The 19229-nt window shown below is 36.1% G+C and overlaps 1 protein-coding gene and 1 long non-coding RNA gene across 9 annotated transcripts in view; one reads left to right on the forward strand and one right to left on the reverse strand.

Annotated features, from left to right (window-relative positions):
* Positions 1 to 19229, reverse strand: part of GRIA4 (glutamate ionotropic receptor AMPA type subunit 4) — a 295854-nt gene that overhangs the window by 184913 nt on the left and 91712 nt on the right. For all 8 annotated transcript variants that reach the window (XM_049778544.1, XM_049778545.1, XM_049778541.1 and 5 more), the window contains exon 4: positions 10753 to 10992. In XM_049778544.1, the coding sequence (XP_049634501.1) occupies positions 10753 to 10992 (240 nt within the window). The remainder of the gene's footprint in view (positions 1 to 10752; positions 10993 to 19229) is intronic.
* Positions 3155 to 19229, forward strand: part of LOC126016085 (uncharacterized) — a 266201-nt gene continuing 250126 nt past the window's right edge. Inside the window, exon 1 of the long non-coding RNA XR_007498256.1 lies at positions 3155 to 3236. This is a non-coding gene — a long non-coding RNA (uncharacterized LOC126016085). The remainder of the gene's footprint in view (positions 3237 to 19229) is intronic.

Genomic DNA, 19229 nt, shown 5'->3' on the forward strand with positions numbered 1-19229 from the left:
TCCCATATGGTCACCCCCCCAAGCCAGGGGCACTTTCTGAGCATTTAGCCAGGAGTAACCTCTGTGGCCTGAAAAATCAAATATATATATTCTTCATATAAAATTCTTCATGACCTTCTACCAATGTCCTCACCTTTGGGTTTTATCTTGATCCCCCAATTTTTTTCTCGTCTTTAACGAATTTTGTAATTCAAGGTCAAGAATTTGTCTCTACTGTCTATTACCTTGCTTTATGACCTAATTCTGATCACTGCACATATTTAACTAATATCTTGGACACAATAATGATAAACCTACCTTAGTTCTACATTTCTAGAAGAAAATAATCATTTCAAGTTCAGGTGCTATGATGAATCAAGAGTCCCTTCCTGGGGCCGGGCGGTGGCGCTCGAGGTAAGGTGCCTGCCTTACCTGCGCTAGCCTAGGAGACGGACCGCGGTTCGATCCCCCGGCGTCCCATATGGTCCCCCAAGCCAGGAGCGACTTCTGAGCGCATAGCCAGGAGTAACCCCTGAGCGTCACCGGGTGTGGCCCAAAAACCAAAAAAAAAAAAAAAAAAAAAAAAAAAAAAAAAAAAAAAAAAAAAAAGAGTCCCTTCCTAAGAGAAAAAAAGAGTCCCTTCCTCCCTCCTATACCCAGCAGTATGTCCTGGGTAGAATGTGCTCATGGCTCTATGCTCCAGAATCACCATAGGGCTGCCTAGAGAGGTCATACTGGTGCAGGGATTCAAACTGGAGTTGGTGGTTTGTCAAGTGGTTCAAATGGTGGCTCAAATGGTGACTCCAATGATGAAAACAGTTTTTATCTTTTTTGTTTAGGTGTTTGTTTTTGGCAAAATCCAGCAGTATTTAGGGCCTATTCCTAGATTTATGGTCAAAGAGCACTACTAGCAATGTTGGGGGAACCATTTGGAATGCCAAGGACTAAGCCCAGGTCAGCTGCATGCGCAAGGTAAGTGCCTTAACCATTGTACTTTTGCTCCAGCTCATGAAAAAGAATTTTAAAATGAAAAATCTTTCTCATTTGGTTTGTCCCCTGTTATACTTTTCAAAGCATGCAGAAAACTTGCTAGTACAACAAAATTCAGGCAACAAGAGCTTAATGAAAGTAGACAACTACATTTTAAAACTGTCATTTTGGTTAAACAGCATTTTAGCTACTTAAAACATGCCAACTCCATACCAGATAATCTATAACTTCTACAGAAATTATTGTATATTTAAGAGAAAAAAGACTATTATAAAGTCATGTTAGGAGGTTATTTTCAATTAATTTTAATTTATTTTTGGTGCAAAGGATCAGACTTTGGACTTCATACATGCAACGTATGTGCTTTACCACTAAGTCTGATCCCTTGTTCAGAATTTAATTTTTAGAATTTAATAGGGATGTCGGCCAGCTAGCCATAGGCCCCCTGGGCTGACCACTTAGTCCAGGGGACTGAGATCCCCCCACGCCAGACTGGTCTTCATGGCCACACCTGGTAAATCGGGCCCTGGGTGGAGGGTGGGGGAGATAAATTCCTCCCCTATGCATACTGGACCCCGTTCAAAAGTTTTTTTCTTACTAGTATTCATTTTCAACACCCAGAAATATTCTTAATTCTCGACTGATTTTAGGGAAAAAATAGAATTCCCTAGATTTAGAGGATAATATTCAAATAGGTCTCTAAAATCAGTGTATATGCAGACATGACTTCCTATACAGTGGTCCTCTCTGACTGCCAAGCCTAATCCATAAACAATTCCTCTATACAATGTATAGCGCCCCTCTGATATATTTCCCCTCCCCCACACCAGAGCCCCTTCTACTCCCTCATCTCCCAATCCGGATTCGTTATCTTCCCCTCAATTAACCCTCTTTACCCTCAGTTCTTTAATTTGTTAGACACCAAGACCGACCTCCTGCCCCAACAGATTCTGCCCTTTTGCACACCCCTACAAAGCTCATTATTACTCCTTAACTCTCTCACCCCCAACCATTAGTACCCCACATTTACTCTTTTTAACTTCAGTACTGCACAGTCCTAATCACAGACCAAAAGTCATGCATTGGATTTAACAACCCCCAACTATTTCAAAAGACATAAAATAGGCACATATGTCTTTTGAATATTTTATGTGTATTTTCTTTAACATCTATAACTCTTTCTAAATAATCTTTTAACGTGAAGATTCTACCCACTTTTTGTCTTGTCTTCTCTTTGTGAGCTGTTCAATAAGGAATTTTGGTGGAAGAGTCCCTCAGTTTAATGCTTATGATTGAACCATGCCATGGAGATTGTTGGACTTGTTCTTATGGCCCCCATATGTGCCGATAATGCCATGTGGCATTGTTCCTTGTTTGCATAGGCACATTAAAATGGGAAAATACTATACATACATATAAGTTCTTATCTAATAGAGATTGGAACACACAAATATTGTAGTGCAATGGGACCTTACACCCTGAATAGTGATATATTGACCTGGCATAGGCCTCAGAAGAATGGGCATCCTCCATTCACCCCTGAACCAGGGAAGCTATCTGCGAAACATCCAAGGTTTTTTTTTATAACAACACCTGGAAGCAATCCTCGACCAGGGAAGACCCTACCACTGCTCTGACATCGATCTGCTCAAAAGAGACTTCCCTTAACACTAAGAAGACTTGACAACAACAACCACCTGCTTACAGGACAGGGCTCTCTGCATTGCCCTTTAATTGTGAGGTGAAACGAGAGGACACTCTCCACCATCCTGACTGCAATGTAGGATATGCAGATTCCAGGATCTTTAATACAGAAACATGATACCAACAACAGAGACTGTGTGAAATATAAAAGTGTATTGGCACTACAGACAATGACCTGGATTGGACAAACTGATTTGCCTGGAGCCTAGAGTTAGTCTTATGCCAGGAAACTTCAGGGGTAGGGTCTTCTTGTATTTAGGCCAATGCTTTTCCTTTCCATGTCCCTCATATTTTGGTGGGCCTATGCAAGCAATAATTGCCACTTTAACACCGTTTTTACTATGCTCCTTTGACTGTAATCCTTAAGAAAAGCAACCCACTTAAACTTTTGAGGTTAACTTAAACTAATATGCATGTGCATGGAAATGTAAAAAAGTACTTTGCCATCAATGTTTAAGGAGTTGCATAAGTTTTATGTCTTTAGATTGCTTTGTGTGCTGCTAAGAAATATTATGTACTACTATCTGGGAATTTGAGGGACAAAGTAATTATACATGGGTTCTGTTTTATTTTTCTTAATGTTCTTTGGCTGAAAGTTCAACGTTATCAACGATATCAGCAATGGGACTACTGAGAATTCTGTTTATGGGTGATTGTCCTTCCACTGTAACTTTACCTTGTCCTCTTTCTTTGCATTTTTGTTACCATAATTAAAAATGAAAAATTAATAAAAAATAGAGATGTCGGCTCTACAATTTTATTTATTTCCTAATTGCTAGGAAACTTACACCACTCAATCAGGTACTAAAAATTCAGATAATAAAGTATTTGTTTAAACTATACCCAGGCAAAAATCTATAAAATAACACAAATGATGAAGTTTAATAAGTGATACATAAATAATATCAAATCATAAAATAATATTCTCCTGAGGATGTGTTACTAACAGAAAGCTAACTTTATTTGGTATTCTAATGTCTATTTTTGAATTGGCCTTTTAAGCTTGTGATTGGGAATATTTTAAGATTCTTACAAGTAGACAAAAATTTTAAGTGAGTCATAGTTTAAAATCACCCCAAAGTTAGAATTTATAGAAATATGTTTCATATATCCTTGTACCAAATTCATATGAAAAGAACAAAATAATTCCCAAGAGGTATAAAGTAAATATAATGAAAATAATCTATAACATGAGACACAGAAGGTAGGTTTAAGTAGAAAAAGTTGTAAAAATGTCCAGGAAACAACGTCCTTTTCAAAACAGAAGTTATAACCAGCAGTTTGTTTATGGGACCTTAAACTATTTTCTGGTAGTAGCCAAGCTTGTCTGTTATGATGATAATCTGGCATCTATCAAAGCAGTCATAACAACATTGAAACAAACTTTGGAAAACAGGAAGTATTTATCTTTCCTAGGATGAGGGCCACTGTTTTTAGATACTGATAAATCTCCTACTCTTTCCCTGAAATCACTCAGTAATTTGGTCGTTTTGCCATGAAATGGGGTTCTAGTTATATTCTGGATTCCTTTTAGGAGTTTTAGGGAGCACCTTAAGATATACACAGTGACGAAGAGCCAGGTAAAATCTTTATGTTACATGGTCATCACAACTACAATGCTAACCTCTACTTCCAGTCCACCCTCCTGAAAAGTCCATCTGCTGAAGTTTCAATCATTTTACACAGTTGATCATTTCCAAATTCTACCTACCAGCTTCTCACCTCTATGATCTGTGCTTCCTGCTCTGCCTGGAATACTCTCCTCCATTTATTATGGGACTGATTTTATAACATGATCAATGGATTATAAAGCACATAACTTAAATAAATCGTATCTCTGATATAAGCTTTTCATTGTCAAGATGAATAAATATATTTGTGCACATTATCACAGATACCTGTCTCCTGTTTATGAGAGAAATAGAATTTTATTGCCAGGACATTAAATTATCTTAAGATAGTGCATTCAATGAGAAGTCTGAAAGATATTCTTCCTGACTCTTTAGATAAGACTCATTTTCATTAATATCTTTGTTTTTGTATTGTTGTATTTATCACTGTTGTTGTGGGGGCCAGTGTCAGAGGTGCTGAGGATAGTGTCAGTGTTTTTCACATAACAAGGTGAATTCTCACATCGCCAACTTAAGCAATAGTCTAAAAATTCACAAGTTAATAGGAAATCATTATGTATTTACTTACTGCTTTTGAAAATTCTCTGTCACTGAAAAGATGGAATTAGGTGGGAAACCCAACACAGTTTGTCTGTTTTCGATAAGAAATTTGCTACAGCACTGTACCTGAATTCCATCAACATAGGATTCCCCCCTTGGTCCTCAGCCATGGCTGAATAATTCCATTGACAGGTTTATCGTATGCTCGGAGCTCAATCACAGTAAAATGGTTTCTAGCAAAGAGAGTATTTCAAAAAGTATATTAAAAATTCCCCAGGGGTGGGGAACAAAAACTCAGTGAGTGCCCCAGACAGCTACTTAGCAACTTTTTGATCAGTTTGGATATTTTTGGGCTGGGGAAAATCTCTTTTCTCACAAGGAAGGTTTGTTTCTTAAGGTTGCTTCCAAATTGTTGGGCCCTTTGCTGCAGAGACTGACTGCAGAAAGAGGGGTGCATCCTGAGAGGCACTTGTCAATAGGTGACAGTCATGCTGTTGCTTCTGGGATAGGACAGGAAAACAGCACAAATACTCAAATGAGTAGCCAGGATTCCCCAACATCTGTTAGGCACACACAACCCCTAAAAAGAATTGTCTTTAAGTCTATTGGGAGCCCCAAGTATTTCTTGGCCTCTGTATGTTTCCTTCTAAACTTCATGCTGTCAACATCTATTTTACTGGTTTTTATTTTCCTGGCCCATTCTCTTCTTTCTCTGCCGCTTCTTCTAACATTACATCATGCTTCTTGGTCTAGTCCAATGTTCTGTATCCTACCATGATTCTTCCTCTTAATTACATGTCAGCACCTTTGCAGGTGATGATTTTCAACACTCATCTGTAATCCTTGGTTCTGTTACTAGACCTTATGACAGAAAACTAGGAGACTTCTTTTGCCTTCTCTTGTCAGGGAAAGGGGGATCAGACACTACACCTCCTTGTAAAAAACATCTTTGGATGCTTCTTCAGCTTAATCATGTTTTCCTTCCTCATCTACAATGCCCACAGTAGGTGGGTCTGGGTTCATAGAGCAGGGAAAACACCATGGTGACTATGAAGGGAATGCTGGGAAGGAGCAAGGACTGTTTTGTCTGTTTTCAGTGACCCTTGCTCCATTGCTATTTTCATAACTATTTTTTTTTTGTTCTCTAACTGACCTGGCTCTAGCAGGGAGACAATGACAGAGAATCAAAAGATAGAGTTTAGTGATGTCCTTCCTTCTCCAGGTAGAATGGATTATCCACACACTTAACAAGTCAGAGAAAATAAATATTTGCCTTTGTCAGCCTGGCCAAAATGTAATAAAAACAGCACACAAACCTACTAGAGTTAACTAGAAATCACAGCATCATCCCATTGACTTGACTAGAAATGTGGATAGTTTTTGAGGGCCTTCATGGCAGCTTACAAAAAATGATACTCTCTTCTGACTTGGTTAAGGTCTAAACCCCTGTACATGATAGGAAATTGGTGAAAAATAGGGACCTAAAATGATTAGGAGTTAAAAATAAATTATTCATTCCTGCTTGGATACTGTCAGGTTAGTATTTGAAAGATTATCATTGTTCCTAAATTTATATGCTAATTAACATTTTGCCTGCATGTTTCTAATTTTCTTTTTGGAAATAAAAAGTGATCAGACCTAAATGCCCAACCCAAAGTCAATGACAATAAAATCCAGAGACCCAAACTTCACAAGCTATACACAAAGGGACCTGTTACACAAGCAGTCCAGGAGGTTAAGGGTGAAGATATGGGATGCATGCTGGGAACAGTGGTGGAGGGAGGTTAATATGGGTGGTGGAAATTGCCCTAATCTCTGTCATTATGTACCATAAATATAATTGTTAAAGATTTGTAATTCACATTGATCTCAATAAAAGTTACATTAAAAAAAAAAAAACAAGGAAAAGGTGCCAGAGGCCATTCAAGCATAGGTATTGTCATGGTGGTAGTTGGAGCTGGGGATGGGAGAGGGGGAAGAACTGAATGGTGCATGTAGTCCAGTGTTCGCACCTGGGCATGTGCCACTGACTGTTGACAGGTACTCAGAGAAACTCCTGAGCAACCCAACAAGGAGAAGCAGATTCTGGGACTCTCGCCAGTAAATTAAGTCACTGTTCCATATTCATTAATGCCACCTACTTTGCCTTCCTCCTCTAAAACTGACGGGTTTGAATTGAAGGAGATATAAATGAGAGACATTCTAGAACCCCTGATCTCATGTTCCCTCCTCACTACTGGCTCTGAGAAGAGGAAAGATGGGAAAGAGCAACTGACCAGAACAAGATGAGAAAACACAGAGAAGAAAAAGACTAACTAGACAAGGTTATTGTACTTGTGATATTGGACATGGCTTACAGATCCCAGGGATATCTTGGAGTAAAAGAGAGATTACTTAAAGGTATTTTATACCGATTTCTTTTTATTTGCTCCTCTTCGTTTAGATCTCATTTTTTTTTTTTTTGGAAAATGATCTAAGGCAGCTTACAAAAATGTCAATAGAAACTAAAAGCAGAAATAAAATAGCCTCGTTCCTCCACTCTGCACACAACTCTTCTTTTCTCCCCTACTATTTCTCACATGGCTTCAGCAATTCATATTCTGCTATCCGCAGCACTGTTTCCTAGGTTTCTCAAAATATGTTATGCAATGTGTAGGATATATTTTTGTTAAAAAAAAAAGGATGTGTTATGAAGTGGAAAACAACCCAAGGAAGAGAGCCAAAATAAGTCCAAGGAAAGTTTTCTACCCGATGTTTTGCCAAATGTTGCTCTCCTGGTAACAAATTATAGGATGCTATGTAATATTCACAAAGGTATTTAGAAATCATGAAATAATAATAGTGTTATCGTGGAAAGCACTAATATGAACAAAGTGTTAGGACTGAGTATTATATAGAACCAGGATTAAATTAATTATATTTTATATCAGCATTGTTTTGTCTTAATGGGAGCTAATATTTTCTGACATCTTATTAACTTTTAAAAATACTGAAAATTAGCGGCTGGAGAGATAGCATGGAGGTAAGGCGTTTGCCTTTCATGTAAGAGGTCATTGGTTCCAATCCCGGAGTCCCATATGGTCCCCCGTGCCTGCCAGGAGCAATTTCTGAGCCTGGAGCCAGGAATAACCCCTGAGCACTGCCGGGTGTGACCCAAAAACCACACAAAAAAATACTGAAAATTAGGTATAAAAATTTTGAGGTTTTTGAGTGAGGCTTGGGCAAAAAATGGAGCAGAGTAAGCCTAAGAATTTTTTAATGTTAGACTTATGTTTCCTTAACTTTTAAATAGTATTAAAAGAATTGTAACAAGTGATATTAGTAATGGTCACAAGTTATAAAAATGTTCTTAAAACTCTGGCTAAAAGACACATATAAATAATGTTTGTTGAACATATTGAAATATTAATTTCAAGTGGGAAAAGTTAGCTCTTGCATGCATTAAATTCTGGTTTTTATTCAAGAAAAATAACATAACAAATAAACATAAAATATAAAAATAACAAATTTAAAAATTTTTCAAGGTTTTACTTTAGCAAAAATGAAATCTTTTTTAAGGGGAATCAGAGACATTGGTGTTGGCAAAAGTATACTGGTGAAGGGTGATGAACATTCTATGACTGAAACTCAAATATGAACAATTTTGTAACCATGGTGTTAAAGAATTTAATAAAAATATTAGCAAATAAAGAAAAAATAAAAACAAAAATTTCCAGATATTTAGCTTAGTGAATCTAAATCAGTAACCATATTTTATGTCTACTAATTTTTATGACAAGAAAATTGTATTAATATAATACCCCCATCATTGAATTTTTAGTTTTGAATGTTTCCATGAACTTTTTGATACAGGCTGGTATCAGGTCCTGAGTTTAGCCCCTGGAAATGACTAGAAAGTTCCCCAGCACTTCAGGCTTTCCTGATGGCTCCCAATGACACTGTGACTAAGTAGACCTAATCATGGGGCCCAGTTCCTCAACTAGCAGCCTAAAGTCAGGCCCTCTATCTTCAGGTCCAGTGCTTCAACCAGCAGCCTGACAGCCAGGCTGAGCATTGCTGAGAGGAGTCCTCAGAGCCCTGATTATTACTTGGAGTGCCCTCCTGAAATTAAAAAATAAAATGGGTATTTAAAAATTATTACAGAAATAACTAAATAATTGGATGTTAGATGCAAAAGCTACATAGACATGCTATGAAATACGACTGTTTCTGGAGAATAGCTTACATTTCTGATAGAAAAGAAAGGTAAGCATAGAAATAATTTCAATGTGAGCAATAATCTTAAAAGGATTAAACACAGGCTCATTTCTGAGCTCTGTTAGCAACCATTTGGAAAATTCAGAGTGAAATGCATTCTCTTTGAAAAGGTGGGTTGTGGTTTGGATCAAACCTAAATGAGCTCAGATCTTACAACTCACCCTGTGCTCAGGAACCATATGCAGTACCTGGAACTCATGTCAGTCACATGCAAAGACAAATACCTTGCTTGCTGTACTACTTTTTTAACCTCAAAATTCTTCTGAATTTAGTAGCTAGGGATGCGGTGTTGTGTCATACAGTAGCCACTAGGCAACTGTGACTATTAAGTTTGTTAATAAAAACAAAGCAAATGACAAATTCACTTTCTGGGACTGTAGGCCACATAGCTAGAACCCCTTGGCCTCACTTGTCCAGTGGCTGTGATATCTTATAAATCAGATGCCAGAACAGTCCCAGGATCACAGAAGATTTTCACAGTTTAAATTAAGTGTGATCACTTAATCAAGTCAAGAGCTATCAAAGTTTGCATTTCAAAGATGTGTTACCATTGCTTATGTCGAAAGCAATGATATTTCTGTAAAATATTCATGCCTCAAATTAAGTCTGTTAAAAAATAACTAGCCAAGTACCAAAGGCCAGTTTCTGGCCGTGCAGTCTACTGCTCTGGGCTTATTTCTAATGCTATGTAGTTGTCCAGTTATTGTTCACATCCTCCTCATTTGCTCATTCTATTCTTAATACCAACCAAAGTTCCTGACACAGAGAAACTGACCGATGTGTACTGGATGTTAAGTGAAAAAACTGAGGTTCGTCTTCTAACAAGAGAACACTTACGCCATTTCTTTCTTTTCCAAATTCCTCCATAGGAGAAATAGAATATGTAAAATATACAACTTTTTGCTTTTGGGGCCACACCCAGTGATGCTCAGGGGTTACTCCTAGCTATGTGCTCAGAAATCGCTCCTGGTTTGGGGGACCCTATGAGATGCCGGGGGATTGAACTGTTTACCATCCTAGCTTAGCACATGCAAGGCAAACACCCTACCACTGTGCCACTGCTCTGGCCCCAAAGTATACAACTTCTTTTCCACATTTTTCTATAGGAGAGAGTATATGAAATATACACAAAAATATTGAAGAAAGTTTCCATGGATATTATTATTCAGACTCACAGCCTAATAGGAAGGTATAAAATGATAGACATCCAGCCAACAGAAGCCATGCTAGTATTTCTATTGTCATTGTTATAATTCTTCATTTATTCATTTAATGTTTTGTATTTTACACTCACTGTTATGGCTCAACCCACTACTATTTTAAGATGACCCCAAACATTACAGTATATTAGGTAAAATAGATTCTTTGAATTTACCAGATATATAATCACATAACATTTTAAAAAATTATTTATATTTATTTTCATTTAGCACAGAAGCATAGTTTCTTCATGTAACCTTGTGAATGAGAACATTTGTCCCAGTCAAGCTAAAAATACGAATAACAAAGCATGGCTTTATTCTCACGTTAGTCATATTAAGATGCAAAATATTTTTTTCTAAATCACACAAGTGTTGTGACTTGCTACCAGTGTTTACTACATATCTGGATAAAAGTGAGAGACTTATGAGGTTGTGTATTTGTGACTTACCCCTGTCTGTGTCGTACAAGAAGACGAAGCAGTTCCACTCATAATGATCTAACAGACTCAGGAGAGCTCCTCGTAGGGAGGGTCTCAGCTGCAGCACAAATTGGCTCTCCCCCTCAGTAGGAAAACTTGGCGTGATGAGGGAGATGTGTAACGCGCTGCAGAATGATGTCAAGGTATGCACTGACCTCTTATCATAGAGTCCAAAAATGGCAAATACTCCTCTGGAATATTGGGAGCAGACTGAAAAACAAACACACAGAAAATATTAGCACACTCTGAAACTATTGACTTCCATATCTGCAATCTATGAATTTACAAGAAATATTGCAATCACCAGTAGATTAAGATTATAAATAAACAAGAAAGAATAAAAGTGAAGTTTACAATTAATCCTATAGTCAATTAACAAATTCTTGAGCTTGTACTCAAAGTTCTGCATGGTGAGATAGCAAGGAACTGTTTACTTTCTCAATAATCCAACTTCAATTAAAAAGAAATTTTATTAAAATGAAGTCTTATAAGATACTGCATAATAAAGGAACGAATTCAGTGTTTGGAATGAGTTCATACTTTCCTTTGACTTTTTTCCTTATGCAAGTACTATGATTTTACACTTTCAAAATTTCTGTGTATTAATCAGAAAAGTATTTAAATTGCCTTGGTTCCATCTGTCCCAGGTAACATGCATACCTTTTGCTTTATAAACTCAGACACACATATTAGTGTAAACAGTTACCTAGTATTGTTTTCATAGTGGAAAACTTTATTTTTTTTTTATCTCAACCTTAGTGACCTCTTGAATTATAGTAGAAAACAAGTGAAATGTCTGCCAGGTGATTAGTAGGCTACTCCAGTAAAGGGACCTAACAGTTGTCACTTCCAGGAAGGCCATGAAGCTACAATTCCTAAACTCACTAATGCCAAGTCCACAATTAGGTCAACAGATATATATCTCATTTGCCTTTCTTTTCACATGCTCCCATTGGCTGCAAGGACAGCAAGGAAATTTTTCAAAGAGAAAAGAAAAGCTTCCCTAGACTTTTCTTTTTAGAGAATACTGTTCCCTTGTGTATATAGTAAAGCAAGATAGTTTGAATTCCAAATTCTTAGTTTTCACATATATGATCCTATTTCACTCTGCTGTTCATATAACTTCAAGAAATTCATAGTTCTATTAAATGTTGATATTTTTCTCATTTTAGTTACTCATTTTTAATCATTCAGCTCATTAAGAAGCTAGAATACTATCAATTTCAGAGGTATTTAGCTTAGAGTTGGTTTATTGTGATACAAAGATAGTTTTATTTTGTTAACACAATAATTGGATCTTGAAAAAATTAACATCCTAATAACATTTATGTCTATATTCCTCAATATCTGAGCTTGAGGGAAATTATAAGATATAATTAAATCAGATAAATTATAAACCCAGAGGTATTTCTTTCATTCTGCTTATTGTGCTTTTGGAATTGGAATTTTAACAGAAGATGATAATAACAAAAAATGACTTTGTTTTGAGATGGGATGCTCCAATATATATGTTCAGGAAAACCTAAGTCCAACTAAGAAACCAGAGTATTCAAACTTACATAAAGAATATGAAATTAACCTTAACATATAGGAGATTGTTAAATTTTCAAAAAAAAATTCAGTCCTTATGCTTTATTAGACACATGACCTAGAGTGAGTTACTTAATCAACTGTGAATATACAATAAGTCAAAGATAAAGTAAAAAGTAATATAAATAATGCCCTCAGAGAATATACGGGACAGTCAATGCTTTATTTACAATAATACAGTATAAATTATTCTATTGTTTCGAGCAATTTTGGTCAATAAAAGGACTCAAAGGACGAATAGCTTAAAAGATGACCTAAAATCAAGAGTCAAGATGCTCAGATTCTACATAATAGGTGTTAGTTATTTTCATGTATTTTAAAAAAAATTTACAATGAAAATTTAACAGACCAGAATGTCTAATATCTTATTTTAATTCTATTGCTCAGCCAAGTATAAACTTAGATCATTTGAGTAGATCCCCAGAAATCTTCCCCAACAACAAATAATTCAAGCACCTACATGCTACAGCTGCAACAGACAACCTGGAGTCCTTGGCATTTTTATCTTTTCAACTTTTCTTGATCCCTTGCTGTTTTGTGAACCGAGGATCCATTTTTCTGCTATTACTATTGTAGGAAACACGCCTGATGGTGGTGTTAAGTGGGGGTGTGCAGTGGTGTGGGGATGGAACTTTGGGTAAAGGACCCACTCAATTGTTATGTCAGTATCATCCAATATTTTTTATTTTGTATCACTGAAAAGAATTAATCCTAATATTTAGGACACACACATATCTTGGCATTTAATGTGTTGAAACTATTCAAGTAGTCTCAGTAATCTATTCATATAATGATCATTTTCATACACTTTAAGTTATATTTTATTTAATGTAATCTATTCTATTTTGATTTTTGTGGTTTTGGGCCACACCCTTATGCCTGGCTCTGTGCTCACTCCTGGTGGTGCCTGAAAGATCATATGCATCGCCAAGAACTGAAGAGAGGTCACTGCCTGAAAGTCAAAGTCCTAAACCCCTGTACCAATATAACACTTTACATTAAAAAAATCACACTTCCAGGGCTGGAGAGATAGCCCAGTGGTAGGGCATTTGCCTTTGCACTCAGCCAGTTCAGGACAAAGGTGGTTTTAATCCCGGCATCCCATATGGTCCCCTGAGCCAGGAGCAATTTCTGAGAGAAGAGCCAGGAGTAACCCCTGAGCACCACCAGGTGTGACCCAAAATCACAACAACAAAACAACAAAAAAAAAAATCACACTTCCAAAAAAGTAGTTCAGACAAATATATACTTTAAAAATTTTTATATTTTCCTTTTCCATCCTTTTTCAACTTCAGTGAACTTGTTAATGACCTTCCACCATTTTGCTACTTGCCTATGATTTAAACATCTATATTTATTTTATTTATATCTCAAAACTGGAATATTCCTTGATATCTAACAATACTGAATTCATTTATTTATATCATTATAAATACCTACTTTCACAGCCATCTGTTATTTTGTTTCCAATGCACTTATTTTGAAATTAATGTGAGTCTGAGACTGGTAACTATTTCTGGCTGTATTTTAATATTTTAATTTAGAAGTATTTGGGTAGGGGTTTCAGCCACACCCAGAAGACTGCAGGAAAGTTTTCTAGCTCTGTTCTCAGGGGTCACTTCTGGTGATGCTTAGAGGACAAATACAGTGCTGGGGATCCAACGGAGGTTGGTTGCATAGAAGGAAAACATCTTAATCATTGCACTATTTCTTTGGCTCTGTATTTTGTTGTTTTTATTTTATTTTCCACATTTAAATTCTCTAGTATCTGGGTCATAATTTTAACTTTTTGAAATCTCTATAGTTTAGATGACATAATCTCTGAAGATAAAATCAAAGATTTTTCAAAATATGTGGCTAGACTGTCAAATATTGTATTTTGCAAGGGTAGGTTTTGGGGCCAGAGCCAATGGTGCAAAGAGGCTTACTTCTTGCTATACACTCAGTGATCAATCCTAGAGGATCTGAGAGACCTTATATGGTGCTGCAGATCAAACCATGGCTGGGTATGTGCAACATAAGGGCCTTAGTCTCTGCAGTACCCCTCCGCATATATCCACTGTATTGTCTACATGTAATATGCTGTATGAATACATTAAATTCAGATTTTACATATATTTTAGATATACTTAATCTAACATTCCATTTTAAGATCTATGTGCAAATACAAAACAAAGGCTGGGAAAAGAAAGATGAGAAAGGGAAGTAATTGGGAACAGGGTTCAGGGCTTCAGTTGTATGGGGTTTATGAGAGATTATTTACTTCTACACTCAAAGAAAATGTTCAACAAGAGTGGAAACATGAGATCTAAGCTTTAATTACCCAACTTTGTAATGTTACTGCCAAGGTATCAAGAGCATATTGAGGAGCACTAATGGAAGGAGGCGACTCATGGTGATCGGAGTAGAAATATTATAAATCTAAAACTCAACTATTTCTAAAGCTCAACTATCAATAAATTTGTGAGTTATGGTTCTTTAGTTGAATAAAAAATCATCTACAAAAGTTACCTGGTTACATCTTATACCTACTGTTGCTCTGTGAATGAGTTTCTTAAAATATATGCTATTCTAGCAATAAAACTTAAGATATATAAATATATACATATATTAATGAGAGTTAATTAAGCTGAACTGTTCAGAATATTAAAGTGTGAAATAAACATAATTTATAATGTTTTAATATAACATGGTAAATAAATAAGAATTAATAATGTTACTAAATAGATTCAAAGATCCTAGATTGATACGTATTTTAGGATACAAACATTAATCAAGTGAAACTTTCAATGAAATAACCCAATCATAATTTTGCGCTCATATTCTATATTTTGCTTCACTAATGAGATCACTTAGATTGTGTATTATGTAAATAGACACATAACATAAACACATAATAATCCATTCATCTTTTACCTGATAGAGTCAATTAATGAAAACTGTCTTCGCATCAGCTAGTCACCCCATTTCACTCCAGATGTCACATTCCAGATGCCAAATCTAGTCAAATGATTATGTAATTTGTGATAATTTATAGCCCCATACTGCACAGAAATCAAATGATATGGTTGGAGAGCATGTTTCTCAAGTGATGTGCTGAAATTCCCCCCACCCAGGTAAATAGAAAAAACTCAAGCTAAGCTTTGTCTATGGCCCTTCAATTTTCCTGTGCTCTAAATTTTTCCTTTGGAAGTAGTTGACTCTTCATGATTTTATAATACAGAGAACTTTATTGACCCAACACTTGATTTCTCTCTACCCTTCCCCAGACACCTGGGGCAGATATCTTCAATTTACACTTAACACGATTTATACCACTGTCATTCAGTTTACTTATAACCTACTAAATCCTACATCTTGTCTTTTCATGGAATTCACTGCAGGGTTTTATACTTGTGGGCACCTCACTTAAAAACTTCTTTCCTTTGCTTATTATTATACTACTAGCATTCTCTGATCTCGTGGCATTTCTTAGTGCCTCAGAAATGGTTCCTTTTCCCTGCTCCTTCAAATTTGGTGAACCTGGAGACGACAGTGATAGTACAGTTGGTAGGGTGCTGGCTTTGCATTTGGCCAACCAACTCTTTTAGGGGGCAGAAGAGTTTGGGCCACACACAGTAATGTATGGATATATCATATCTTCCCATTAAAAAAACATATTTTTGTGCTAAAGACTAAAAGCTTTAGTTCTGAGCTTATAGGACTTTCTTCATTGTGCTTATTGGGAGTTTATCAAATTGGTATGGTAATCAAACCTGGACCTCCTACAGGCAAAACATATACTTTAGCCCACCAAACTATCTCAAATATATTAAAAGTCCATTTCCTCTTAGTTTCTAAAGGAACAGTCATATGGTTTACCACTGAGATTACACTATTCCCATTCCCACCAACAGTGCAGTCACGTTCATTTTCTCTGCACTATTGTCAAGACATATTTCTGGCAGTTTGGGCTGCTGTCTTAGAAGGTTTGACTGCATTTCTCTAATTGCTACTGATATTAGATATAATTTTCATGTGGTTTTGGGCTCTTTGTAGGCCATTTTAGGTAAAATATAACTGGTTTTAAAGTTTAGTTTCTGAAAATTAATAGCTATTGGTGACATAGAGTTTATGAGTCAATTATACTCAGAACTAAATCACAATAAAAATTTAAATGAAGATAATGAAACAAACTTTTTCATGACTGACAAAGACATACTTCTTTGTTTTATGTTTTTAGGAGGGTGATTCTGTATTGGGCATTTTAATTTATTTTGGCCACAATAAACCAAAACTTATTAGATACTCCTACATGCCAACCACGCAAACCAGCCCCCCCCCCGAGTTATCTCTTCAGCCCTAATATTATTTTTATAATCTTAGTACTCACAAATTAAAAGGCTGAGAATGGGACTGAGCTCACCCAGCAGCACATAGAGCCAGGAGCTTCTTGTGAAGTCTTGCAACCTTGCTCCAATCTCGGGCACAGCCCTCGCTCCTTGATTAGTCTGACAATTGTTTTTCAGCCTGTATTTACCTAATCTTTGCCTGCTCATTTTAAAAATCATACCACTTATGTTTCTTTTAAAAGGAAAACTATCAATCACCTGGATTTTAAAAGTAATTTCTCTTAAAACACTCATCTTATCTCACTAGAAAGTCAGTAAGTCGTCCCAAGCACTTTCCTTTTTGATTATTTGATGTGAAAATGATAAGCTTCTCATGCTCAGCTTTGAAAAAGCTCAATCAGATGGTGGATAAATCATGCTGGGCCTGGAATTCATTAATTTATGGCCTTCAGGCGTTATCATAGGCTATTAATATGTAAAAGCCAATTTTCTTAGAATTCTAAATGGTGGTTAGCTATAGTACATAAAGTTACTGAAGATAATCACCATAGATGATAAGTTGAAATGCAAATTACACAAAAATATTTCACTTTCATTATCTCATAATGAAACACTTTCTCTTTCTCTGATGCCTTCTCTGAGGATGCTCTTAGACAATAACATCAAAGATTTTAGGAGATAGAATTAGGTCTGCACTTCCAGAGCCCAACGCACATTCCCCTTAGATTTATGACAGCTCAGCTAGAAAGCACATTTCAGAACTAAGTGAAGCTAATCGAGAACTCAGTAAAAATATACAGGCTTGCTTGCATGTTTCTTTCCAGAGTTAGCTTACCGTCACTATACACATGACTCATTTTGCTTCTAAGGCCCAGAATGGAAGAAGACAAAGGCTATCTGCAACCCTCAGCATGAGAACAAGGATTCGATTCAGGGTAAAGATGACATCCTTGGTAGTTTGGGTACTGCCAAATATTCTGCGGCTTTTTACTACTTCTAATAATTAGCCTTAAGAGCTCCAACAAGTGCCACTGAGAAAGAAGGAGGGAAGGTGAGAGGAGTGGAAGAATCCGTTTCCCGAACACCGAAATCATTACAGGTGCATTTGGGTCTTGACTTGCAATCATGAAGAAAAGTGGAGGGGAACAGATACCCAGTGATTCAGTGTTTAACATTCAAGGACACGAATATATTTTTACCTTAAGTGGTTCATAAATGGAAACATTGGATTCCTCATCTATATTTTATACTATATCACTGAGTTGCATAATTGCAGTAGGATTCTTTTCTATGCTGGAAAAATGCTTTTTCTCAAGTGTTTAAATAATATGTTGAAAGCTTTACTTCATCAGAGGAGACACAGCTGTCTTCCTGAAAAGCATTTAAATACATGATGAAAATGGATAACACCAATTGAAAATGGAATGCAATAATATTTTGCAGATATTTGAGTGGATTTTAGGAACAACTGTTCTCATGAATATTATGCTTCCTGAATAACTTCAAATCTCATTGAGAACTTACGACGCAAAATTTGTCGCGTTTGTTTAATGTCTGTCTGTACGACTAGACATAACTCTGACAGTGCAAACTGCTTTAATTCTTTTTCTTCACCTCCTATATCAGGCACCATTCTTGGTACATGGATGGTCAATAACTATTGCTGAATGGAAAACTAAATAAATAAACTAACTAAATAAATAATAAATAAATAAAACAAATGAATAAATACATAATAAAAAACTAAATAAACTAGGGAAAAGAAGGTGTGTACAGAGGATTTCAGACTCATAAAGATATTTGGACTAGCCGAACATTTTAACAGGACATGCAGTTTTTTTGAAGCAAATCACACATAAACTTATTGTCACAAGAGATAACAACCTTTTATTGTACTTCATATGATAAAATATGCTGAGTTATTCACACAAAAGTTATTTTATTTCTTATGTTTTTTGGCAGTGCCAAGTATTGAATTCAAGAAATGTATACCTGTGAAGTTTGTGTTCACCTCCAAGTTACATTCAAGGCTCTTATCACACTTTTTTTTTTCCAGAACTGCCCAATTGAGTGCTCTGCTCTGTGCTTGAGGATAAGGACACATATACAAATGCTCTGATGCTATGTCCCAACCAGAGTGAGTCCCTCAGGCAGAAACCCGGGGAAGAAAAACATTAAATATCTACTGTCTGTAACAGTCATTTTATATTTGTATCTCCTTGAAACTTCACAACAGTTCTTCAAAACAGAAGTGATTTTCATTTATTTATGATAAGACAAGGTAGAGCATCTTGTATAGATTTATCCATCTATGTGGCCAAAGAGTAGTTCTCAACTCAATTCGGTTTCAAGCTGGGATCCAGGGTTTGTTTGGGTATCTTGTCAGCTCTGCTAAAGAAATGTGGCCATTTTATCTTCAGGATACTATAAAAGTACTGACATTTCATAGAAGCAGTAGTAAATTTTTAAGGAATTATGGAAAATTTGTTTTTTGTTTTTTTTTATCCATTGTTTAGGCAAACAAAT

Source organism: Suncus etruscus, chromosome 8 (genome assembly GCF_024139225.1).
Source record: "Suncus etruscus isolate mSunEtr1 chromosome 8, mSunEtr1.pri.cur, whole genome shotgun sequence".
Lineage (NCBI taxonomy): Eukaryota > Metazoa > Chordata > Mammalia > Eulipotyphla > Soricidae > Suncus > Suncus etruscus.